Source organism: Protopterus annectens, chromosome 1.part2 (assembly GCF_019279795.1).
Source record: "Protopterus annectens isolate FY-2018-M chromosome 1.part2, PAN1.0, whole genome shotgun sequence".
Taxonomy (NCBI): Eukaryota; Metazoa; Chordata; order Ceratodontiformes; family Protopteridae; genus Protopterus; species Protopterus annectens.
In genome coordinates, this window is record NC_056727.1 from 957,054,347 (window position 1) to 957,080,638 (window position 26,292).

The 26,292-nt window shown below is 43.2% G+C and overlaps 1 protein-coding gene across 1 annotated transcript in view; it reads right to left on the reverse strand.

Annotated features, from left to right (window-relative positions):
- LOC122792187 (polyadenylate-binding protein 4-like) overlaps window positions 1–26,292 on the reverse strand; it is a 1,135,653-nt gene that overhangs the window by 17,627 nt on the left and 1,091,734 nt on the right. Inside the window, exon 14 of the mRNA XM_044059911.1 lies at window positions 14,332–14,440. Within this exon, the coding sequence (XP_043915846.1) occupies window positions 14,354–14,440 (87 nt within the window). The 3' untranslated portion in view covers window positions 14,332–14,353. The remainder of the gene's footprint in view (window positions 1–14,331; window positions 14,441–26,292) is intronic.

Consider the following 26,292-nt stretch of genomic DNA (forward strand, 5'->3'; position numbering starts at 1 on the left):
ACCTTTTCGTGTTCAAAGAAAAGACTCTTCAAGCTTATAATATAGACCTGAAAAAAGCACCAGAAGAAGCCACAGTTCTAGTAGAATGAGCCTTAACAGAATAAGGAAGGCTCTTACCATGAAAGGAATAGCAAAAATAAATAGATTTTGTGACCAAGAGGAAATATAGTTTGCTTGGATACAGCTAATCCTAAGGACTTAGGATGAAAGGAAACAAAGACCTGATCCGATTTCCTAATAGTTATTGTCTTATCCAAATAAAATCTGAGTTGTCTATGCACATCTAGTGCATGCAGCATGTTATTCCTGGCAGATTGCAGAGAAGGGGAAAAAGTGGGCAATGGCCAAATGAATAGACCGATTAAGGGACAACTAATTCACCAGCCTGGGCATAAAAAAAGGATCAGAACGGAAAGACACCCTATCCTTATGAAACATCAAAAAAGGATGACAAGCCATAAGAGCTTGAAGCTCCGACACCCACCTGGCAGAAGTAAGGGATAACAAAAGTAGTCTTCCAAGAGCAATGTTACAAGAAAGCTGAAGCTGCAGGCTCAAAAAGAGCAAGAGTCAATTTTTCCAAAACAAAATTAAGATCCCAGGGAGGAGAAACAGGTTTCCTGGGAGGTCTACTATGAAGGACACCTTTAAGGAATTGTTTAGCCTCAAATCTAGAAGCAACAGGACGAGATAAAGGCAAACAAGCAGAGATAAATAAGTGGGCCTTAACAAAAGAATAAGCCAAGCCAGCATTGAGCAATTCACACAGATAAGCGAGAACCAAAGGAACATACACCAAAAGCGGGTTACGAAAAAGACACTGAACAGAAAACCTCTTCCATTTGGAGAAGTACAATTTTCCTAGCCTTCTGAAGGACCCTAAGCATGTCCTCAGAAAAAGGTGTATGTGGAATTAAAATCCTATCCCCACAGTGTCAGTTGAAGAGTGGACATGTGGGGATGGATGAAGTGATCCCTTGTCTTGTGTGAGTAGAGCCACCCTGTGAAGTAACCTGTGATGATTGCCCTTGGCTAAATGCAGAAGAAGAGGGAACCAATGCTATCTCGGCCAAAAGGCAGTCACCAACAAGAATTTGGGAGCATCTTGTTGAATTCTGAACAGGACTTTTGGAATGAGGGGAAGGGGAGGAAAAAGTGTAAAGAAACACCCCCTTCCAAGAAAAAAGGTGCCCACTTTTCAAACCAGAGGATCTGGAACTCTAGCACAAAATACAGGAAGTTGTCTGTTCAGAGGGGAGGCAAAAAGATCTATTTGATGAGTACCCCACTGGTGGACAATGCCCAGAAACACATTCCTGTGAAGCATCCATTCATGGGATTGAATTAAGGGCCTGCTCAGAGTGTTTGCCACAAAGTCTTGACCTGAGGGAATGTAAACTGCTTGAAGAGTCACTTAATACTGGATAGTAAGATCCCACACTAGGAGTGCCAACCGGCAAAGAAGATTTGCCCCACCCCCCATTTGTTTACATACCACATTACTGCAATATTGTCTGTAAATACCTTGAGAAGTCTTGGGGAGAAGAGAGGATGGAAAGCCTGAACCTCCAGCAGAAGAGCTCTCATCTCATGGAAAAGGCAACTACACCCCCTGTACTTTTAGGGAGTCAAAAGCTGCTCCCCATCCCACATCTGAAGCATCTGTGAACAGCTCCTGAGAGGGAAGAGGGGGATGAAAAGGGAGCCTTGGATTAAGAGCCAACTGCTGGATCCACCAGTGAAGTTCATTTTTGAGACAAGGTTGAAGAGCACTACAAATTCTAGGGGATGCGCATGTCAAAGCCAAAATGACTTCAGAAGCCAATGAAACTTTCTCGTGGAGTTAGGTCAGAAGAAGCATAGGGATGGTGGATGCCTTGAGCCCCAGAGTTCTCAGAAATTCCCTAGCTATTATAGAGACCAAAGGAAGAAGAATTTGAAAGAAGGAAGCGAGTGTTAAGGAATTGGGAAGAGGCAGGCATGCCAGCGTAGGCATAGTCTGTATCCTACACCCTAGAAAAACATGGCCTTAAGGAGGAGTCAGAAAATACTTTTTGAAGTTTATTGCCATGCCCTGTACTGTAGGCAAACTTTAGTGCCTGTCACTCTAGCTAAATCATCAATCACCGACATTAAACAGCAACTAAGCTGGGTTTTGTGAGCAATGCATTCTTAGACTTGAGGTGGCCTCCAAGAATCCAACAAGAGAGCCTGGACCCTGTAAAGAAATGAAACACAGCTGATGGCTGTCTATCAGTATAAAGAAGTAAAGCTTCCTGGCAGACCTGTCCACCTCTCAGATTATCTTGTTACCCCAAATGGGAAGTAGGAAAATGTTGCTTCCTGGTCAACTGTAGGCCTATCAAAACAGCACAGAACTCAGCCTTGGGATGTTAGGCAAAATCTCACCACAAGGAACAGGTGGATGCCAACCATCATATTCTCTTGCAGCTATTTCAGTTGACTGAGGATGCCGCCAGGCTACTGATATAACATCAACAGACTGGCTTCATCAAGAAGAATTCCCTGAGACCTTTGTGATGGGTCCCAGAAACTATCTAGAACTAGGGCAAAGACATCACCTGAAGCATCAAATGGCCCCTTCAAAGCATCATCATCAAGACAGAATCATCTGGCTGATACATGGACATCCTGATAACCAAGGAGTTGACCATAGAAGGGGACCCCAATGTCCTTCAAAAAGCTCTGAATTCACACTCATACCTGTGTGTGTTCACTTTTGTGTGTAGGATGTCATACATGCAGGAATCTGCATAAAGATGAAAGCAACACAGAAGATAAAGAGAGGGAAGAGTCATACAATGGGTCTGTCCCTGGCATTTAGTCAAAAAGTCCCTCAGGATCAAGTCCCACACCTGGGACTCTCCCTCCTATCAAAAGGTCAAAAACATTCATGATCTCATACATGGGGGCTATATGCCCTGGCACATATTAATACTCCAACTCTTCCTCCACTAGGGCTGAACAGGCAGCCCAAGGAAGTGAAAGCCTTATATCCGATTGCCGCCAATAAGGACTAAAGTAATTTAGTCCCCATAAACAAACAGGCTAGGCAAAGCAACAACTAAGCTGAAGATGTCGGGGGGGCAGTGCATCCCATGCTGATATTGAGCAGTGCACGTCTCAAGTCTCAAGAGGAGTGAAACAGGACCGAACCTTAATGTAATTGACTCAGGAACTATTTACCTACATCCAGAAGGAGAGGATCCACTTTCAATAAAGTTTCAGGCTTTGAAAACCGGTGCCAATCCTTGAACTATACTATCAGTCCCACAAGAGGACTTCTTCCGGCATTACTCAGAATTTAGAAAGTCTTAACACTGTAAATTAAATCAAAAAGATTGGAAATGCAGACATTTTGTGTCAGCAGCAAAAAAAAAAAAACCAACTGACTGTGCAAGGAGAAAGAAACATCTGATGCAGCATGTCAATGCATTCACTATCACAAGTACAAGTGCACTCCTGAGCAAATATCTTCTGGAAGCAGATGACCAATTAAACACAAAAAGAACCATCAAGGGAGTCCTTAACATGAGATAATCTATCAGCTCTTAATAGCTTTTAAATTACTATACTACATTTTCATTTTAGGTGCTAACTACTTTCAGTGCTGTCACTAGTCAGTGGATAACAGAAAATTTTTAAATGCCTATCAATACTGTTTGCAGGGATAATACCTTTAAAAATAAAATTAGAAGTTATGCACTTATCATAAATTGGCATCTGTGTTGTCCATTTTCATTCTTCCTTATGAATGAGTCAAGGATCCAATCCTCAGATCTGACTCGGCTGCATCGACAAGAGTATGGATCCAAATCTTGAGATCCTCCCTCTACTCATAATGCCCTATTCCATCCCCAACTCCTCAGATCACATTTGCTGCCTTATTCCTACTGTGTCAGAGACAGAACAAAGAAAGATTGATGTTCAAACCAAAGAGAAGAAAGATAGAGGATGAAACCAGGAACATAATGGTTCCAATGTCATCTTAAGATCCTTCTAGGACTGACAGGGCCAGGGTTTGGATGGAAGGGAAGGTGAGGAAAAATGAAAATGGACAACATACATGCCAAGTCATGGTAAGTACATAACTTCTAAATCTGATGTCCTTTTCATTCTTTCTTATGAATGGGTCAGAGCCCCCAGCTAAGTAACTCTTGGGAAGCCCTTAAGGATGGACATGCCAGAGCACTGCTGAACCAAAGGAAGCTCTTCTTCTTGAAATAATGTCCAACTTGTAATACAAAACAAAGGTATGAGTTTTAGACCAAGTGGCTGCAGCTCAGATACCATCAATGGAATCTCTTGAGGAAAAAGCATATGAAGTACCTATAGATCTAGTGGAGTGAGCTCTAGGACGAAGAGGTAACTCCAAAACCTTTTGAGAATAAATCAGCAAAATACAATCTGTGATCCATTTGGCTAGAATAGTTTTGGAAACTGCTTGACCCAAACGATTAGAAGAAAAGGACACAAACAGCAGAATTCCTGTACTGTTTGTTCTGTGTAAATAAAAACGTAATTGCCTGTGCAGTGAAACACAATCCCAGACTGCCTCCAGAGGTGGACTATTGGGCAGCACTTCAGGAGTGTTGAGAGGCCCTATTGGAGGACGACTCTCTGAAGCCCTGGTTTCAAGGCCCCTCTGCCAATGGGCCAATGTCTACCACTGAAACCTCCTCTGCCTCTGGAGGAAGTATCCCCGTGCGAGTCCTAGAAAGGTCCCTGAGATTTACAGAACCACATTTTCTTAACCACTTCGTTGATTCCTAGAAAAGGTATGTTGACTGGTAGAAAACTTGACTCCCATGGCAGACAGGGTCTTTCCTTCCTGCTCACTGCATGTAAACATATCCTTCACTGATGGCCCAAACAAGGAGCAGCCACCAAAAGGATCCTTAACAAAAGACGCTTTAATGGAATCTGCAAAGTTGCATAGTTTCATCCAAGCATGTCTCCTAATGGCTATGCTTGAGCCAGCTGCTTGTGAGGTGACCTCCACTGTATGGCAGATCAGCCTCATCGATGAACTGGAAATGGATGACAAAGTCGACAGCTGAGGAGAAACCTTCTTAAGATCCTCTGCAGACATGGGCTCACATAGAGAGAGGTTCAGAGCTCCTTGATCAAATCTCTCTGTAGATGAGTAAAATGCACCAGGTAATTTAATGACCTCAGTGCAAAAGTGGCTGAGGAACATATGCAATTTCCAAATGTGTCCATTGCTCTGGACTCCCATGTTCGGTGGATGGACAGAGGAGCTTTACTCCATGAGCTCTTTCTTAGTGGCTACCACCACCACTATCGAATCAACTGGGATTCCCTTGCTCCAGTGGGGCCTCTCTGAAAGGGGAACCAAAAACTTATTCGTGAGCTTGAGGATGGGTTCCACAGTGTCCGGTTCCTTCCAAGCCTGGTGGGAAACTAGATCAATAAACTCATCTGCTTGGGGGAGGGGGATAACCCAAGACGTAGACATGCCAGTCCTGGAAGCCTCCAGAGGAGTTTGGGAAGACCAGCCACGTTCTGTTTATGGATTTGTAGGATGTCCCCAAATGGGACATCATCAGTTGGTGATCGGGGGGATCCTTCTCTCTCATCGAAATCAGTGTCTTCATTGAGAGACTTCAAAGAGGAGTCCATGTGCCTCCTCCACTTACACCTTCTCTTCAAGGAACCTCTTCTGCGGGATGCTTGGGAGAGGTGTCAGAAGAGAGTGGGACTGCCTCTGGGAAACATGGGTGGTGGCTTCCCCGAGCTGGCTGACCCTAAGTGGCAGAGATGATGGGGTCAGAGGTTGGACCTGGTGAGGGAAGAGGGCTAGGATCAGAGACTAGAGAGGAAGGTACTCTAAGCAAAGAGGAAGCCCTTTCCTACTACCTAGAAAGTAGACGGACTCAGGGAAACCCCTCCTCGATGCTGAAGCAGCTGAAGGAAGGATGGTCGGGGACAGCCCCAGATCTGAGCCCTCCGGAGAGAATCGGACCAGAGCTGTTCAGGACTGAGGCACTGAGGGGAAGGAATGAATCGGACAAAGTATGAGCAAAACCAAACCCCTCAGACCCACAGCCAACCTTCTCATATCCAAGATCTGCCCTAATCCAAAGGTATCAGAGCAGAACTGGTCAGGGATACCATCGGAGTTGAGGAAGGGAGCTTTCTAAGATCAATGCCACACCTCTGAGCGACCTAGGATCCAGGAACTCCAAAGCACGGGTTGGATCACGGAAGGAGACGGAACCTGTTGGGCAGATGTGCTCAAGGGTCCAGGAGAGGATGGAGCTGGCAGGACCCCCCATCTGGATGTGAGCCCTAAGGAATCTCTGCATCATCCTGTCCATATCGCCTCTGTCAAGCTCTTAGAAAGTCTGGATGATGTTAAAGATGCTGGTCTGGACTGCTTCTTTGGGGTATGGAACAAATGGGCTAGTAGAGCAGGGGAAACAGGTTTCACGGCAAATTCTGGTGACTGGCTTCGAGCTGTTGGATCCAAGGGCCTGGTATCTGAGTAGGAAGTGGATGGTATAGGGGAGCAAGTGATGGTAATAACGCCTGTTGGGATCCAAAGCCTGTCTATGTTTCTCTAGCAACTCTGACAAGTCTCTCTGAGACTTTTTGAGGGTTTCTTAGATTCAGAGGAGCCATGATGAGATTTAGAGGGGGGCTGAGCCCCAACTGGAAGCAATCCTTTAATTATCAATTTATTCCGCTGGTCGGAAAGGGCCTTGGGGTGAAATGAGGAGCATATGTCACAGTCTAACTTAAGATGCTTTGGCCCTAGGCAATAAATGGGCATCAGAATTGGGGATCTTATGCCCACAAGAAGTGCATTTCTTAAAACCATTCTCCTCAGACATGACCACAGTCTATGCAAGAACCATACACAAAAAGCACACCTACAGTAGCCGTACCAAAAATAGGTCCAAGATGCAAATCTGCCCCTAACCTTAACTGCCACAAGGTCTCTCTCTTTTCTACCAAATTTTTCATGTTATCACCTCTCAAGTCCTTTTCTGTGTGTTTTAAGAAAAAAATTCTTAAACAAATAACCACTAACACAATGTCTATATAGGGCACTGTTTTCATCCTTACTCCTAAAAGCATAACAATGTTCCTTTATCCTCTTGTTTAGTTGTCTAGTAGTCATGCCAATATAAAAGGTTGAACATCCGGAGCATAGGGCAATATATATCATATTAGTGGTGTTGCAATTAAACCTACCTGGTACAGAAATAGTATGACTCAAATGTGGCAAACTAAGATACGGTCCCTCATGAATGTATCTACAAACACTACAACTAAAGCATTGTACATACCCTTAGGTCTATCCGAGGAAGGAAGAGATGTACTGTTTTCATCCTTCTCCAATAAACTCTTAATGGTGTTAACCTTCATGTATACAAAATTAGGAACGTTCCCCAAAACTGATTGCAATTCACTGCTACCAGTAATAATTTTCCAATTATCCTTTACCACAGATTTGATTGTATCACTGTCAACAGACATACCAATAACACACCTAGGGACATAAGGGGCGCCTCCAGTCCTCATAACATTTTTCTCCAGAAATCCATAAATTAAAATGGGTGGAAAATCTGTCTCACTCCTGTTGTGAATTTCTAACGCAATATTCTGCAATAACCTTCTAGGATAGCCTTTGTTCACAAAATCAGAGATCATCTCAATTTCTCGAAGGAAACCATCATCATCACTTGTCATTCGTGAGGCTCTAATGTACTGTCCTCTTTGGGGATGTTATGTTTCATAAACCTAGGGTGGTTGCTGTGGTACTGTAAATAATTATTGACATCTGTATTTTTCCTATGTATACTACTAGTGAAATTTTTGTCAAGAGTACTCCAGCTCAGTGTGACATCCAAATAATTAACTCGGTGACCATAGTCACCCAAAGTAAAATTTAAAAAAATTACTGCTTGCATTAAGTTGGTCTAAAAAATACTGTGTAGTTCAATAGGTCCCTTTATAATAAAAAAATAAATCATCAATAAATCTACAATAAAATAAAATCTCATAAGCAAGGTTTGATAGTAGGTAATATCTCCCTCTCCCACCAACCCATCACTAATCCAGCAAAAGCCGGAGCAACTGTAGCACCCATTGCTACCCCTTGAAGCTGCTTGTAGTATTTTTTGTTGAACAAAAGTTCTAACAAAAAAGTACAAATGTCAACACTCTAATCCGACCAAGTGGTATATTTGTGTAAAAAACTAGACACAAATTCTACTCCCTGCTGCTGCGGTATGGCAGTATATAGTGACACTACATCAGCTGTTAATAGAAAAAAATCATTGCTGTTCTCAATATTAACACCATTATCACTAAAACTGAACAACCTCACTTGGTTTAAAAATGACCATCAATCCCTAATGTAATGTATGAAGGTAACTTGTGAACCAAAGGGTTCAACAATTTGTCCAAGTATAAAGAAATGTTGTCAGTAACACTTCCAGAAGAGGAAACAATAGGCTGAAGGGGGGGGTGAATCTTAGGTATTCTGAAGAGTACACCTACTTTCAGGTAGTCTACCATAGGGAAATCGTACACCTCTACTGTCAAATCACTATTCATAAAAGTCATACAATGCATACTTAAACCTGTAACTACTCTCAATGGAGTTATAATTTACTTCACAATATTTATCTCCATTACTTAAAATAGCTTCCATTGCTTTATTGTAATCCTCTGTGGACATCACTACCAACCCACCCCCCTTTGTCGGCCTTCATAAACCCCAAATCATGCCTGTTCATAAGTTCAGATGTAAAGTTGTTCAATCTCGCCATTTGTTCTACATGTGTGTATGGAGCCGATCCATCGGCTCCGAGTTGGCCGCTTTCCAAGCTCAAGATCTTTCAGTAGCTCGAGGCACAGTACCTATCCCATGATGCTCTCTGCCTAACCCTCAGATCTAGTTTGCCGCTGCAATGGATCGCAAGTCTTCAGTGTGCTCGAGCCAGTGAAGGTTTATTAAGAAGTATTTCTACAGCTAAGTTTACTTTTTATATAATCTATATCTGTTTTTCTACCAGTTTTTCCTTGTTATACAGTTTAGTGTGTTTTATTGGAGCGAGTTGCTCTTGGGCCTTGCCCTCTCTTCATTTGGTTACATCCTTTGCTATAGTTGTACAGGGATCTATCTTTTCTCCTATCCCACTTCTTGGCAAGATTGTTATTTGATTATTATTGGATTGTACTGTTGTACTTTATATTATCAGGGCTCTGATAATTGTGTTTTCTCTGTGTTTCTCTTCTTGTGATTGGATAGTACTATTGTACTTGATATTATCAGGGATCTGATAATTGTGCTTTCTCTTGGACAGGATGGCTGATCAAAAGCAAAAGTCCGGATTTAAAAGATGTGGCTGTGGCCAAAAAATGTCAATAACAGATGACCACATTTCTTGTGTTTATTGTTTGGGACCTCTCCATTTGCAGGAGGATTGTTCCATCTGTCACTCTTTTAGTGTCAGAGTTCTGTTAGAGAGACGTAGGAAACTTATTGATCAATATCTGACATCCTTGAAGAGAGGGTCGAAGGGGCCAAAGAAGCTACAGACCTAAGTACTAGAGATTTTAAAGTCTCCGATACCGGCTCCAAAACCAAAGGTTGGCTCCGAATCATTGGTTCGGCACACGGTTCCGAAGACCTAGGAACCGGTGACCGCACCTTAACAGAGGAGCCGAAGACCAGACCTCCAAGTCTTCTAAAGGGTCAAAGTCGTCTCGGGTGTCCTCTGAGCCTAAGTCTTCGGCTGCCACCAAGAAAGAGATGTCAGAGATGACTTCTACTGTCCATCCACCTAATAAGGATTCCAGGACAATGAACAGATATGGGAAACGCATTTTTAGTTCTGCGACATTTGCCATGAGATCGCTTAACTACTTGACCTATTTTACTCGCCTTCAACAAGATCTCCTTCAAGAACTCGTAGATGCTCTAAAGGGTAACACAGATGAGGCTATTTCGGAAAAGGTTACAGCTCAGCTTTCTACCCTTAATTCCGTCTTCAACTCATCCATGCAGCTCATTTCCTATGCAGCCGAGGGATCGAGTCGAGCAGCAGGTTCAGCGATTGCTCTGCGGAGACCGTCCTGGATGCGCTTGTGCTTCTTTACGGAAGCCTTCAAGTCTTCCTTTGTCAATACCCCATTTGATGGCTCTTCATTGTTTGGGCCTAAAGTCAAGGAGACCCTCACTAGGTGTAAGCAGAAAGGAAAGACTCTGCTGTAAGAGTCTGTTTTTCCACCCCTACTAGACCATACCCCAAAGGGCAAAGAGGTGGAAAAATGTGGTTCCGGAAGTCCCACGGAGCTTTCGAGAACACACGTAGTGAACCCCCCTTCAGGGGCAGAGGAGGAGGCAATAATGGAAGACGCCACTTTGGTGGCAGAGGGGGTCCGCAGAACCAGGGTGACAGGGAGCAGTTTCCTGGCAAGCCCTATCAGCGCTTCTGAGAGGAGGCCTGACTGTCCTACTCTGGAGGCAGTCGGGGGTCGCTTGGCTTTGTACCCAGACGCCTGGCTAGGAATTACATCAGATTCTTGGGTACAAAACATAGTTACCAGAGGTTACCTCATTCCCTTTGTAGAATCCCCATTACCCACAAAAAGAATCCCAGATGTTCCACCCAGTCTGAGGAATCAAGCAGTCACAGAAATCCAAAACCTGCTAGAAAGAGTCATCCAGCCAGTCCCGGCGGACCAGATAGGATCCGGAACAGGGGACTGGAGGCCCATTTTAAACCTCAGCAAACTCAATACATTCGCAAAGAAGGAGAAGTTCCGGATGGTCACGCTTCAATCGATACTCCCATTCCTGGGAACGGGCAATTGGATGTGCTCTTTAGATCTCACGGATGCGTACTACCACATCAAAATGGCCAGACCATCCAGAGATCACCTGCGTTTCTGGCTGGGGGCCAATCATTACCAATTTCGAGCTCTGCCCTTGGTTTCACTACAGCCCCCAGAGTGTTCACCAAATGTATGGCAGTAGTTACGGCTCACCTGAGGCATCTAGGATTCCGGGTCTTTCTGTATCTGGACGACTGGCTCCTATCCGCCACCACCAGGCATCAACTCATTCATTCCAGGGATTATATGATTAATATGATTAATCTCTGTTCTCGGTTAGGAATAACCATAAATTTCAAAAAATCTGCTTTATTACCATCGCAGCATATCTCATTTATCGGAGCAGACCTAGACACCACCACCGCCCTGGTCAAATTACCTCTAGAAAGAGTCACCTCTCTAAGAAATCAGGTGTCATGCTTGTTACAAGAAAAGAAAGTACCTGCTTCTCAGGTGTTAAAACTCTTGGGCACAATGGCAGCTTCCCTCATAGCAGTACCTCTGGGTTGGATGCACATGCGGATACTCCAATGGTTGCTTTTCACCCAGTGGTCTTACCAACAGCTCCCGATGTCATTCAAGATTCTGTTGACAGATGCTTGCAAGAGAGACCTTCTTTGGTGGTTGAACAGCCACCAGGTGACAGTAGGTCGACCGTTTATATTACTCCATCCAGTAGCCACTGTGACCACGGACGCTTCCCTGATAGGGTGGGGGAGGGCTTTTTCAGGGAAAGACTGCCCAAGGCACCTGGTCAGAGATAGAATGTCATTTGCACATCAACGTCCTGGAGTTGAGAGCAGTGCTTTTAGCGTTGCAGCACTTTCACGACTCTCTACCTCAGGGGATGATTGCGATTCAGACAGACAACATGTCGGTAGTCTGGTACATCAACAAACAGGGGGGAACCAAATCTTACCCCTTATGCCAAGAAGCTTTGAGGATTTGGAAGTGGGCTGTGTACACCGGGCACTTTCTATTAGCAACGCACATCCCGTAGAAATACAACATGATACAAACTAAGCAGAGCGATTTTGTTACCCCACGAGTGGTCCCTCAAACAAAATGTGGCGGAAAGGATATTCCGCAGATGGGGCCAGCCTTGCTGCGACCTTTTTGCACCTCCGATGAATGCCAAGTGCAGAAGCTACTTTGCCCTCAACTCTCCACCGGGGGACAGTCCCAGGGATTCACTTGTGCACGATTGGCCCTCGGGTCTTCTTTTATGCTTTTCCTCCAACCCCACTGATTCCCAGATTCTTGATGAAAGCGAAGGACAGTTATTCTGATAGCCCCCTTTTGGCCTCGGCAGATATGGTTCCCCTTTCTTCATCAATACCAACTGGAAGAACCTTGGTTTCTGTACCCAATGCCAGACCTTCTGACACATTTGTCAGGAGTTCTTCACCCCTCTCTTCAGTCCCTCAAACTGACAGCTTGGCTGCTCCACTTCCCAACCTAGCCAGGTCATATAATCTGTCTTCCAAGGTTCAACATATTCTGGTTTCCTCTCATAAAGTCTCCACTAGGAAAGTGTACAGTAGTAAATGGAAATGTTTTGTTTACTGGGCCTGTCAATGCGATATTGATCTCTATGTTGCCCCTCTTGATATGGTTCTGGAATTTCTCGCAACGATTTTTCAGGAAGGTGCTGCAGCGGCCACTGTTAGAGTTCAGTTGGCCGCTATATCTAATTTTCACTTGGGGATCGAAGGATCTAATCTTATGTCACACAGATTATGTAAAGCCTTTTTGAAAGGGACTCGTCACCTAAGGCCACCCATCAGACAACCAGTTGCACCATGGAACCTAAATTTAATATTATCTCAGCTGATGCTTCCCCCCTTTGAGCCTGCATCCTCTTGCCCCTTGAAGTTCATATCTTGGAAAACATTTTTGGTGGCTATTACTTCAGCTCATAGAGTTTCTGAACTTCAAGCTCTTTCTATTAGGCCCCCAGAGTGTCTCTCAGGACAAATCCCACTTTTCTTCCGAAGGTCTGCTCTGAGACTAATCTGAATTAGTCTATTGAGTTGCCCACTTTTTTCAGACATCATTCTAATAAAATGGAGTATATGCTACATAAACTTGATGTCCACAGACAGTTGAGATTTTCCTTGGACAGAACAAAGGATTTTAGAAAATCTGAACAGCTTTTTGTCTCCTACGCTGATAACAAAAAAGGGCTATCTGTGTCTAAAGTTACTTAAACAACAAAGAACTAATAAATAGAGTTAGAAAAGGAAGAGTGCCAACAAAGGCAAGGAGGATAGAAAATAAAGACCCTAAGACGAGGATAGAAAATAAAGACCCGAATGCCAGTGAACAACTAGAAAACTAGTACAGGGAGGAAAGAAGAACAGTAATTCTAATATAAACTCTAAGCAGCATAGAAATTGTGAAAAATGTAAACAAAAAGCACTTCCTCACACTTGAGGTTCGTTTTGCATCTTATTCCGATGGCAGCAAACAAGATCTGAGGAGTTGGGGATGAAAAAGGGCATTATGGGTAGAGGGTGGAGCTCGGGATATGGATTCAAACTCTTGTAAGATGAGGCCGAGTCGGATCCGTGACCCATATGTGAGGAAGAATGAAAAGGATGACCACATATCTATTTTTATACTGCTTTTCAGTCAATCAGCTATCATATGAGAAGTACACCCTAGTGTACCCCACTCTAACATCAAAATACTAGCAGGAATAGGTATTGTGCCATACATTTGTATCAAATGCAAGTCCTCAGAGGTCACCACTCTGAACGAGTCTACTCAAAGTCACAATACCCGACTGGAAATGGTTTTCTCATAAAATTCAACAATGTGAAGGTTCAGGAAATGGAACAATGACAATTTTCTTTTAGTTGAGCTTTAGCATAGGAATTTTAGAGATGGATGTGGATGTATCAACACAGGAATTAGAAGTCATTTTTCAGTTCTCAATTTTCAGAAAGGGCTTGAGAGAGGTTCATAATCATCACTACTTTGTTAATCATATCACATCACCTATGCAAACTCAGAATCTTTATTTGTAATTGGAAGAAAGAACTTTTATGTTTAATGCTGGTGCTTTCTTATATCACAGTCTTGAAGCTAAGATGGAGCATTGGAAAAGTAAATAGCCACAGATCTTGCATTACTAGACAGGCTGAAACATTAAAGTTACATAAAATGCAACATGACATAAATGTTTGTTCTGCAAGTCAGATAAGGATGGTATTTGGCATAAGAAACATCATGACTATCTACATACTGATGCAGAATGCTGTGCATCACTGTGCATGATGCCTATTTCCAAATGTATGAACAAGAGTGAAATTCTTAAATCTCAGGATAAACTATCCAGTCTACACCAATGATTAACAGTATAGGGTGGACATGCTTCATAATCAGACAGTATATTTCCTTATATACAAAACACAATTTTTTGTCGTTTACCTCCAGTCCCATTCAGCCTGCTTCAGGAAGCTGCTGCAACACTACCAACTTTATGAGCTGCCTCCTTCTTCGCCTGATGAGCCTGTAGTACTGCAACAGCTTCTTCAACCTGCAATTTTAAACGCATAGGTTCACTAATTATTGTCTGCTAGACTTTTTCTCCAAATAAACTTACAGACTTGGGAAAACAGTAATGAAATATACAAGGCATTTATGTAAACATACAGGTAAACTGACAGATGGTCAGTTTTCCTCTATGTTTACATAAATGGTAGTGTGAACTTCAAGCACTCAAACATAAAATAAAAAAAAATGCAAGCAATTTACATCCAATTAATCTAAAACTGTGTAATTTATGCTCCTTATACATGTGCTACCACATTTATTCCTGGATAATTTCACAGATTATTACTAAGTCTTTCCTAGTTATTACATTCTCTCTCTCTGCTTTCTACAAAGTACTTCAGACTATTACAAGGTTGTTGTTGTTGTGTCTTTCGGCTTTTCCCGGTTAGGGGTCACCACAGCGGAACTCCGGTCCGCTAATGATTGGCAGTAGATTTTTAGGTGCCGTGTTGCCAGCCCTAACGCACAACCTTCAACGAAGGTACTCCCATTCACGCATGTCTCCACACAGAAGACGCTTTAGCTGAGAATCAAACAGGACAACGTCTTACTGTGAGGCGACAACGTTGCAAATTGCTATGTATTTGCTGTTTAATTGCTTTATACTGACAGACATACATTATCTACTGTCAAACTGGTCCAGGTTATGGATAAAAAAGGGTCCTGCAATAGCCCAAATACCCAGTTGTCAAATAGAATAAACTAAATCAACATGCTTAATTTCTTCTGAAAAACAGCAAAAGTTAGAGCTTCACTAAAATAATGAAATAGAAGTTATTTCCAAGACAACGGTTGCCGTAGGTAAGATATGACTTGTTTAAAAACGGCAAAAAAATAGGAAGACAGAGGGTGCTAGGAATGGAGTTCCACATGGAAGAACCTAAGTAAGGAAAGAAATCTTATCCACAAAGATCAGAATGTTTAGGGAAGTAACTGCAGAGTAGACAGTGTATCTCAGACATTTAATGAACAACACAAGGCATGCACTGCTTCATGAGGAAGACTATATAACGGAGTATCAATGGGAAAAGTGATTCTGAGGGGTAGAAGAAGCCATCCTACATGTTATACTGCGATGCAGCAATGAAACTTTCTGCCTCCATTTACAAAGAAACAGTAGATGCAGTTTTGTACAGCTTGCAGCGTCTCTGTAATCTAAATACAGGAGGATCCAAGACTGACAGGAAGCATTCTAGTACAGCTAGGAGTAACTCATTTAACTCCTTTGCCAATGGCTGCCCTACCTTGCTTGGAAAGGAGACTGGAAATAGTGTAGCATTTGTAGAGTAAGGATATGGACTTCATTGCTCAGACTGAGGATGTTTCAAGAGAATCAGTGAGGAGTACTGCCAGATGCAAGACATTTCATAGCTAAAACTGTTTTAAGTGCAGTGCCATTAGAACTAGATGATGACTGACTTTAATAATGGTCTTACTTTCTGGTGTCATTCTAATGGGGTGCAATATTTGCCAGCATGGAAGGAGATGGTCAACAGACCATGCGGCTTTGCCAGGGATGGTCTACAACTCTCCCCTCCTGGCTTTTGATTATTTAAAAATCTGTCCTCTCCCACAGTGCCTCTTTTAGGCAATGCCAAACAGAAACTACTTCTGACGTAGCAAATCAAAACCAAGAAAATCTAAGTGTTAAGAGTCTAAACAAAAAACTTTACTCCCTACAAGCTGTCCTCACCCTAGAGAATGCAAACATCTGTACAGTTACTGAGACATGGTTTAAAGCACAGGACAGCACACCAGCAATGCAAGGGTATAAATGCCTTCCATGCATTTAGAGCAGCTACCACACAGATAGGGACTAAAGATGGAGTTGTCTCAATTTACATAAAAATTGAATATACCTCAAGGCTGGTCAAAAAGGGCAATGCATTTGAGCTTCTCCAAGTTCAAATCACCATAGGCAAAATCCCATACCACTTCTTCGCAAGCTATAGGTTCTCCTCTAAGGCTCATGAAACTCATAACATGTATTTAAACTTATTGGAAACACTCACCATCCAACCCAATATCATATTCCTGGGTGACTAATTACCCCACTATTAATTGGGAATGATATATGACACCCAACGCTCAGGCACAGGGATTCCTGGATTTTGTAAACCCAAACTCCCTGGACTAGACTGCCAATACACAGAACAGGGGTGCAAACATACTGGATCTGGTCCTCACTGATATGGGAGAGTGCTGCACATCCCCTGTCATGTCTTCCCTGGTGAGGTCAGACCACAAACAGGTCACCTTTGAAGCAAAAGTAAAACCTGGAACTCCAGCCAACTCTGGAATATTCAGGAACTACTCTAAGGCTAACTTCCCACTACTGAGTGATAACCTGGCAGATTTTCAAGCCCCATAAACCCTGAGAACACTGTAGCCCACACAGAACCCCCCAAAGAAACCCTACACAAGTGCATTAATAGCTGCATAGAGGCAGGTATACCCACCAGGAAGAAGTAAAGAACTCAAAAAACAAGCCACCCTTGTGAAATCACATCATCAATAGACTGCATAACAAAAAGAATGCATGGCAAAAATTGAGAGGACAAATAAAATCTACCAAATCCAAATTTGAGTTTAATTTGGCCTCCTAGGCCAAGAACAACTACAAGGCATTATTTAGGTATGCCCTCAACATCAAAGGCAATGTACAAATGTGTGCAGAGCTCATTGCTAATGGAGCCACCTATACTGAGCGAAAGAGATAGCAAACCTACTAGCCAACAAATTCCGCTCCAACTATACCCCTCTCCCCCCTCAGCTTTCCCACAGGAAATGCCAGTAACTCCCCCTACTATCACTAGGGAACAGGTCCTTAAGGTTCTTTCCAAGGCCAACGACATTGCATCCATAGTCCCAGACAGTATCACATGATGCCTTCTAAATAGCATTTAAACACAACTTATAGAACCTCTTTAATTGTTATTGAACTGTAGCCTCTAAAGAGGTTTCATGCCTCATTAACAGAACAGTGACAGTAATCCCTCTGCACAAAGGTGAGCCCATCTATAGAACTATAAGTAAGTTTCACTAGTCTCATATGCAAAGCCATGGAAAGAATTATCATGGATCTAATCATTTATGATGCAGGAAACCTCCAGACACTGGACCCAACTCAATTTGGTTTTATCAAGGGCAGGTCATGTCTATTCAACCTGGTGGACTTCTTTGAAAAGGTCACCAAAGCAATGGATGAGGGAACATGGTTCACACTGCCTACCTTGACTGGCCAAGGCATTTGACACAATACTCTACTTGGGCACTGTTGACAAACTCAATAATTTAGGTATAAACACTTATGTCATCTGGTGGATAATCAGATTGCTCACAGACAGGACCCAGAAAGTTAGAATTGGGGAGTCCTCCTCCACAGAGAGGCCCAGTCACAAGCAGAGTCCCTCAGAGATCGGCCCTGGGACTGCTCCTTTTTGGCATTTACTTCTCTGAAATAAAGGCCAATGTCAGTGGCCTCTGCCTGACTAAATTTTCAAATGATTGCGAATCAGGAGCAGTCACAGAATCCTCTACCAACACAAATGTTCACCAAAAAGGGTTGACACAGACAAACAACTGGTGTCATAGCCATGGGCTAAAACTAAATTCCAAGAAATGCATATTAGTATCCTTTGGGAAGTCGTCCACCCCTGGTAAACATCATATTCAAAATACATGCCTAAAAGTTGCCTCAGCAGTCAGGTACTTGGGGACACACAGACAATAATCTAGCCTTTGACCATTATGTGTCTATAGTAGTGAGGAAATCATTCTATGTTGTGCACCTTATAAACAAAGGTATGGCATCTAGGTCCAAGGAAGTAATTGTTCCACTATATTTGGCATTTATCAGACCTATCATCGAGTACAATACCACCTTTGGTATGTACCTAACCAGGCATTTCCAGCAAGTGGAACATCCACAGAGGTTCCTCACTAAAAGAATACAGTGTGTAAATAACATGTCCTATGCAGACTGTCTCAAGGGCCTATCAGTGTATTCTGTCTCCTACAGGCTTGTCAGTCTGCTGAGGGGAGATCTATGCCTGGCATACAAGGCATTGTCAGACCCCACTCTGATGGACCTCCTGCATATCTGTAAAACAAACAGCACCAGAATTACCTGTTCTAAAGACTTAGAACCTTGCCTGTGATATAAAGAGGACTTGCTGGAGAGACAGGTATGTATCCCAGAGACTACCCCTTCTCTGGAACAGGCTCCCCATCCATGTGAAGCAGAGTTCCTCCTTAATTCAATTCAAGCGTTAAATGGACAACTGGATGGGGAACAGGAAATTCATCACTGGTTTGGCACCTATGTCTCTAATGGACAAAGGCAGCCTGTAAATGGTTAATCTCCTAGGCCCCTGCTTGTAAATATTTCATCTCACAGGGGTACCAGAACTTGTTAGTGATTTGCAATGCATGGCTAGCCTTAAAAAGGCCTTTGTGGTCATTGGCCTAGTTAACACCTATGACAGCCCTGCTCCATTCTGGGATGGAAGCCTCAGATTATACTATGTCTGTGAGATCCTGGAAATTAGTCTTCAAGTCATAATCAAAGAACTCTTTGCTAAGTTTCTGTTCTGGATCTGGATGAGGAAAAGCAGGTCTTGACTGTCTCACCACTGGAAGTCTTTTAAACTCTTAACGGAAAAACATGCAGTACTGGCCAATAAGTAATTTCTAAAGGTAATTTTGGTATTACTGCACCTTCTCGCATGTGTAATCAGGCACTGGGAACAATGAGGACAGAGGAAAATGTAACTAAAATCCTTGAAATTCTCTTATATACCTCAAAAAGAATGAATGTCCATCATAAATTGCACCCTATCCTATGGCAGAGTTATTACAGAAGCTTTGGTATCTTGGATGACTTATATTGCAGTTGTGTAAGTAAAAAATACAGTTGTATAAAATCTTACCATAACAGATGTCCTTCTCTTTACTTCTGCAGTATTCTTTAATAAAGCGATTCCCTGCCAAGGGTAACCCAACATCCAGCCAGTACACCAAAATGTTAGGATTTTATAGACCTCGTATGTCACACATATGGTCCTCACTCAAGGTGTAGGGCATAAAGGTGACATGCAGACATACATAACTCAGACCTGAATAGCTCCAGGAGGAACAACAGTCCTAGGAAGTAGGAGGATCATATGCACCCAGAAGGAGAAAAAAGGAAGAGTAGAGCACAAGGGGGAGGAGGGATGGACAGAATACTGCAACAGTGAAGAGAAGGACATCTACTGTTATGGTAAGATTTTACCACATCACTGCTGCAGTATTAATTACTAAAGGGAGAGTATAACAACTCAAGGGGAAATGCAAGAGGAGGAAGGCCCAAGAAATCCATGCAGGATAGCTCTGGCAAAGCCAGCTTTTGCTCTGGAAACCTCCAATTTGTAATTCTTAGTAAAGGTATAGACAGAGGTCCAAGTAGCAGCCTCAAGGATGGAATTGGTATCCAATCATTTGAAAAAAAAGCACCAGAGGAAGCCACAGTCCTGGTAGAATGAACCTTTATAGAGGCAGAAAGATTTTTCCCATGAAAGGAGAAACAAAAAGTAATGGTCTTCGAGATCCATGAAGAAATGGTTTGCTTAGACACAGCCAAACCTAGAGATTTGAGATGAAAGGAAATAAAAAGCTGCTCAGACTTGCGAATGGCCTTAGTCTTATCTAAATAATTCCTGAGCTGTCTATGGAAGTCTAAGGTGTGAAAACATTCTCACTAGCATACTGTGGAGAAGGAAAAAAGGAGGGTAAATTAATAGACTGATTAAGAAACAATTCATTAACCACCTTGTGCATAAAAGAATTAGTATGAACAGACACTCTGTTCCTATGAAAAACTGAAGAAAGGAGGAACAGCCATAAAAGCCTGGAGTTGAGACACTCTAGGTGAAGTAAGGGCCAAAATATAAACAGTCTTCTATGTACAATGTTGTAAGGAAGCCAAAGCTGCAGGCTCAAAAGTGCCAAAGTCAATTTTTCAATAAAGTCAAGGTCCCAGGAAGGTGGAATAGACTTCCTGGGAACCCTGATATGAAGGATGCCTTTAAGAAATTGCTTGACCTCAAACCTAGAGGCCAGAGGACAAGTTAATAGCAGATGAGAAGAAATATGACAGGGAGGTTGGCATAATGGTTAAGGTGTTTACCTTACAGACACAAGGTGCAGGGTTTGATTCTCACATGGGATAACTGGGTTCCTATCAGTTCGTCAAAACTTCAGCAGTTCGAACACCATATGTTCGAACTGTGAAGTTCGAAAACTGATTATCGCAAAGCCGTGCAACACCGAATTCTTTCCCAGGGAAAGAATTCGGTGAGCCGTTTCTGTGGCTTCGCGATTTTCAGCACTGTGGTGGAAAGTTACAGGTCGGGTTCAGGTAAGTGTGTGATTGTGTGGACGTTAGGGTTAGGGAGCGGGTTACGTGAGCTAGGGTTAGGGCGCAGGTGAGGTGGGTGTGCGATAGTGATGGACCTTATGGTTAGGGTTTGGGTTAAGGTAAGTGGCTAGATAGTAGTGTATGTACAGTTTAGTGTAGGGTTAGATGTACGATTAAGTGCGTGTGTGTGTGTGTGGATTGCTGTTTTTTTGGTGTGCTTGTGTTGTGTGTGTGTTTCCTGGAACAGCAATTTGTTTCCCTGGGGGGGGGGGGAATCACTGTTCTGAGCCTTCGATGGTTTTGCACTTCGAGGTTTGAAGTTCGAACATACTTCTGCCGTTTCGACGAAATGATATAGACCCAGGATAATTGGCTAGGCTTAAAATGGCCCACAAGGGCAGTTAGCCTAGTACTAATCTATGAACCTATGAAATAGCTGAAAGGTGAGCTTTAACAGAAGAATATGCTAACCCAGCATGCAGCAATTCACACAAATTAACCAGTGGATCCTAGTTTTCAGCAAGGTACCAAACAGAAAACCTGTTCCATTTGGGCATATACAATTTCCTGGTAGTGGGTTTTCTGGCCACCTGCAGAACCCTAAGCACATCCTCAAAAAAAAAGATGCCTAAAAGGGATCAAAACCCTATCACCTACAATGTTAGTTGAATAGTGGACAAGTGAATATGGATGAGATACCTCTGGTCTTGTGTGAACAGGTCCATCCTGAGAGGTAAGTTGTGGTGATTCCCTTGCCTAGGTGCAAAAGAAGGGGGGGACCAATGCTGCCTGGGCCAAAAGGGAGTGTTCAGAGGGGAGGCAAAAAGATCTACCGGAGGAGCACCCCAGTGATGGACAATGTCCAGAAACACATCTCTGTGAAGCATCCATTCATGAGGTAGTGTTTTCGACCTCCTCAAAGAGACTGCCACTGTATTTTGCTCTGAAGAAATGTATACAGCCTGAACAGTCACTTGATACTGGACAGCTAGATCCCAAATTTGAAGAGCCAGCCTGCAAAGAAGGTAGGACTGTGCCCCCCTACCCGCTTGCTAATGTATCATATCACTGTGGTATTGTCTGTAAAGATTTTGAGGCCCTTGAAGGAAAAAAGGTCTGTAGGGTGAAAATGAGAGCTCTCATCTCCTTGACATTGATATAGTCTGACCTCTGAGGATGGGGCCAGAGACCTTGGACCTTGAGGGGACTGAAACAGGCTCCCATCCTGTATCTAAGGCATCTGAGAAAAGCTCCTGCGGGGACTGGGGACTGAAAAGGAAGTCTCACGAGGAGAGCCAGCTGATGAATCCACTACTGAAGCTCAAGTTTAAGGCATGGAAGAAGAGGAACTAGAAAATCTAGAGGATATGGTGTTGGAACCACACTGACTGATGCAAAGCCCAGGCTTTGCAACAGATGAACAGTATAGTGATGGTGCAAAAGTAATGTCTCAGGGATGGAGGCCTGAATGAATGTTGTCATCCAGATAAGGAAAGATATGAATCCTTCTCATTCTGCAAACCGCAATCACAGGAGTGAGGCATTTGGTGAAAACCCTTGGGGCAGCAGAAAGGCCAAAGGGCAAAGAACAGAACTGAAAATGCAAGGAAGAAATGGAAATGCAAAAACTTTCTGAAAAGGGGATGAATTAGGATGCATACATCAGCATCCTTGAGATCCAGGGAGATCAGGAAAACTTGGGGAAGAGGAGGAGGAAACAGAGTCTGAAGTGATAACACCAAAAAGGAAGGTATCTTCAAACGGTATTGAGCTGAGAGAGGTCCCAAATGGGTCTCCAGGTGCCTTCCTTCCTGGAAACCATTAACATTCTGGAATAAAATAGCTTCCCCCTTCTGAGTAGGGGGCACAGCTTGAAAGATGCCTTGTGCCAAAAGACCATGAAACAGCTTAAGGAAAAAAGGAAGCGGTTCTTGAGAAGGTTGATGAATGCCCAGAAAAGGAGGAAGGGACCTCCATACCATGAAGTATCCCTGACAAAATGATGGACAGAACCCAAGAGTCTTGAGTGAATCAGCAACCAACTGGGAAAGGACAGAGAAAGAGGAAAAGATAAGGGAACCTGGCTCAGGAAAGGGGGGGGAGCAAACAGCCAGAACCTCTCTTGCCTTGAAGAGGAGGTTTCTGTGAAGTGGGAGTCTGAGCAGACGTAGCAGGAGGAACCCACCTGGAACTCTTCTTACCTTTGGGAGGAGGGAGAGGCTGCCTGTGAAACAAATCAGATTTAGAGGGATAATTCCTCTGGAACTTGGGAATGGGGGAAACAAATATATACTTCAATTCCTGCAAGGCCAATTCTTTGTCTTGTAGAGACTTAAAAAGCTCAGCAGTGCAGAACCAAACAGGTTATTATTATCAAGAGGAGCATCCAACAGTTTAGCCTTAATATCATCAGGCGAAGGCTGGAGATGAAGCCAAGAGTAACATCTTGAACCAGGAACAAAAGCAGCAGCTCTAGAAAAGGCATTAGCTGCATCATAACTACATTTAATAGAATGGCGGGCAACATGAAAAGCAGAGCCAGTAAAGAGAGGGCAGAGGCCTTACTTTCAGAATCAGGAAGACATGAGATAGCCTGAAAAGTCTGAGAAAGAAGGGTTAAAAAACATACCTGGTCATATGGATCTGGTAATTAATAGCCCGAAAAGCCAAGGTTGTAGCAGTATATACCTTCTTGCTCAGCAATTCCATAGCTCTACTGTCCTTGTCAGAAGTTAGTAGTAGTTTAGCAGAAGGCAAAAGCTTAGAAGGTTTGTTAAAAGAGACAGAACTATAGAAGGGTCAGCAGGAGGACATCTGTAGAGAAAAGTACAGTTTTGTACCTACCATAAATGTAGATGTTCGAAGATCCACATTGCTGCAGTCATAACCTGTGGGTAGTCCGCTGTCCTCGGTCGGCCCGAATACCAAAGTATTAGGCTGGCGTCGGTCATGGGCGCTCAGATCTGACGTCAGTGCGCCATGGTATTAAAGCGCATGACCGACGTCATATCCTCAGTCTTTTCTTGCCCCAGATGTCAGAAGGCCCTAAAAAGAAAGGCCACAGCCAAAAATAGAAAAAAAACATGTACAAACAACATCTACAACCCAAACCATACAACCAGTCCAAACTACAGAGGGGAAGGAGGGAGGGTAAATTGGACTGCAGCAATGTGGATCTTCGAACATCTACATTTATGGTAGGTACAAAACTGTACTATGTTCTTCATCTCACATTGCTGCAGTCATAACCTGTGGGTAGAATCCCAAAGCAAAGGTAAAGGGAGGCTGGCAAAATCATAAAGCATTGGGAGCTGCCAAAATGCCCTGTAAGACTGCAGTGGCAAATCCAGCCCTAGATTTGGAATAAAGAGGAAGATGGTAATGTTTAGAAAAAGTGTGCACTGAACTCCCAAGTAGCTGCTTCCAAAATATCTTTAGTAGCTACCCCCCTTAAAAAAGCAGTAGAAGTGGCAGTAGCCCTAGTGGAATGAGGTCTGATTCCAGCCGGAATCTCCTTACCATGATGAGAATAACAAAAAGCAATACAATGGCCAATCCACTTAGAAATAGTTTGTTTTGAAACAGGTTTCCCTTGTGATCCCAAAGCAAAAGAAACAAACAACTGTTGAGACTGTCTGAACCCTTTAGTCTTGCTCAAATAATAACGCAACTGCCTGTGAATATCCAAAGTGTGCAAAATTTTCTCCCCTTTATTTTGGGGATCTGCATAAAAAGTAGGCAAATGAATAGATTGATTCAAGGCCACATTTGAAACCACTTTAGGCATAAAAGTAGGGTTAGTACGCAGAGATACCCTGTCTTTATGAAAAATTAGGAAGGGTTCCACTGCCATTAGAGCCTGTAATTCAGAAACCCTTCTAGCAGACATAATGGCCAACAAAAAAGCAGTCTTCCAAGACAAAAACTTTAACTCAGACGTAGCTGCAGGTTCAAAAGGAGGTAAAGTAAGTTTTTCCAACACAAAATTGAGATCCCAGGAAGGAGTAGGAGCTCTACGCGGGGGTCTTATGTTCTTTGCCCCTCTAAGGAATTGCTTAAACAAAGGATGAGAGAATAATGGTGGGTCACAGTCATAGTGAGCAGAAATGGCTGCAGCATGAACTTTTACAGAGGAGAAAGACAAACCCTTGTCCAATAATTCTGTAAGATATTGAAGAGAAACACTCAAATCAGGCCTGGAAACATCAACGCTTTTTGCTTTGCTCCAAATAAAAAATCTCCTCCATTTATCAGCATAAACTTTCCTTGTGCTAGGCCTTCTGGCCTCCAAAATAACATTCAAAACTTGTTGAGGAAGCTGCGACCCTCCAGGTTCTAGAACAGAATATGCCAGGCTGTTAGATGCAGGGAATGAATCCTGACATTGAGGAAATGATTGCCTTCCTGAGACAAAAGGTGTGGAATCGAAGGCAAAGGCCAAGGAGGCTCCCATACTAAACTCCTCAGCAGAGGGTACCAGTGCTGTCGAGGCCAATCTGGAGCTATTAGAATCATGGAGGGCTTGTCTTGTCTGACTTTCAAGAGTACCTTGGGAAGGAGAGGCAGAGGCGGAAAGGCATAGACGTGAAGATTGCTCCAACTGAATGATAGAGCATCTACTTTCCAAGCTGTGGGATGAAATATCTTTGTGCAAAACTTTGGCAACTGGAAATTTAGTGGAGAAGCGAACAGATCTATGTCTGGAGTCCCCCATATCACTGTCAACTGTTGAAATACATGAGGATCCAACTTCCACTCGTGGGGATCCACTATCCGCCTGCTCAAAACATCTGCTAAGGAGTTCTGTGCTCCTGGTAGAAACCTTGCCTGAAGAGTGAGGTGCAAACTGAGAGCAGTCTCCCACAAAATCATAGCTTGCCTGCAAAGAGGGTACGAATGGGTTCCCCCTTGCTTGTTGATGTACCACATGACAGTTGTGTTGTCTGTTTGAATCAACACTTGCCCTGGGTGAAGTAAATCCTTGAAAGCCATCAATGCAAATTGGACTGCTAACATCTCCTTCAAGTTGATATGTAGATGTTGAAGTCTGGCAGGCCACGTGTCTTGAACCCATTTTCCATTGAGGTGTGCTCCCCAAGCCTTGTCCGAGGCATCTGTCGTTAAGATCTGACTCGCCTCTGGTCGGGTCACAGAGAGTCCCTTGTTTAGGTGACATTCCTGAGCCCACCACAAAAATTCCTTTTGAATGCAAGGTATTATTTGAATAACAGTGTCCAGATCATGGCAGTGTTGTGTCCATACATTTTTGAGATACCATTGTAGCTTCCTCATATGCAGTTTGGCATTGGGAAGCACCAGAATACAAGATGCCATGAACCCCAAGGCTTGAAGGACTGTCCTTGCAGTCAGCCTGGACCGTAGAGACAATTGATGGAAGTAAAGTGTAAGGTTCCTTTGCTTGTCCGGGGTCAAAA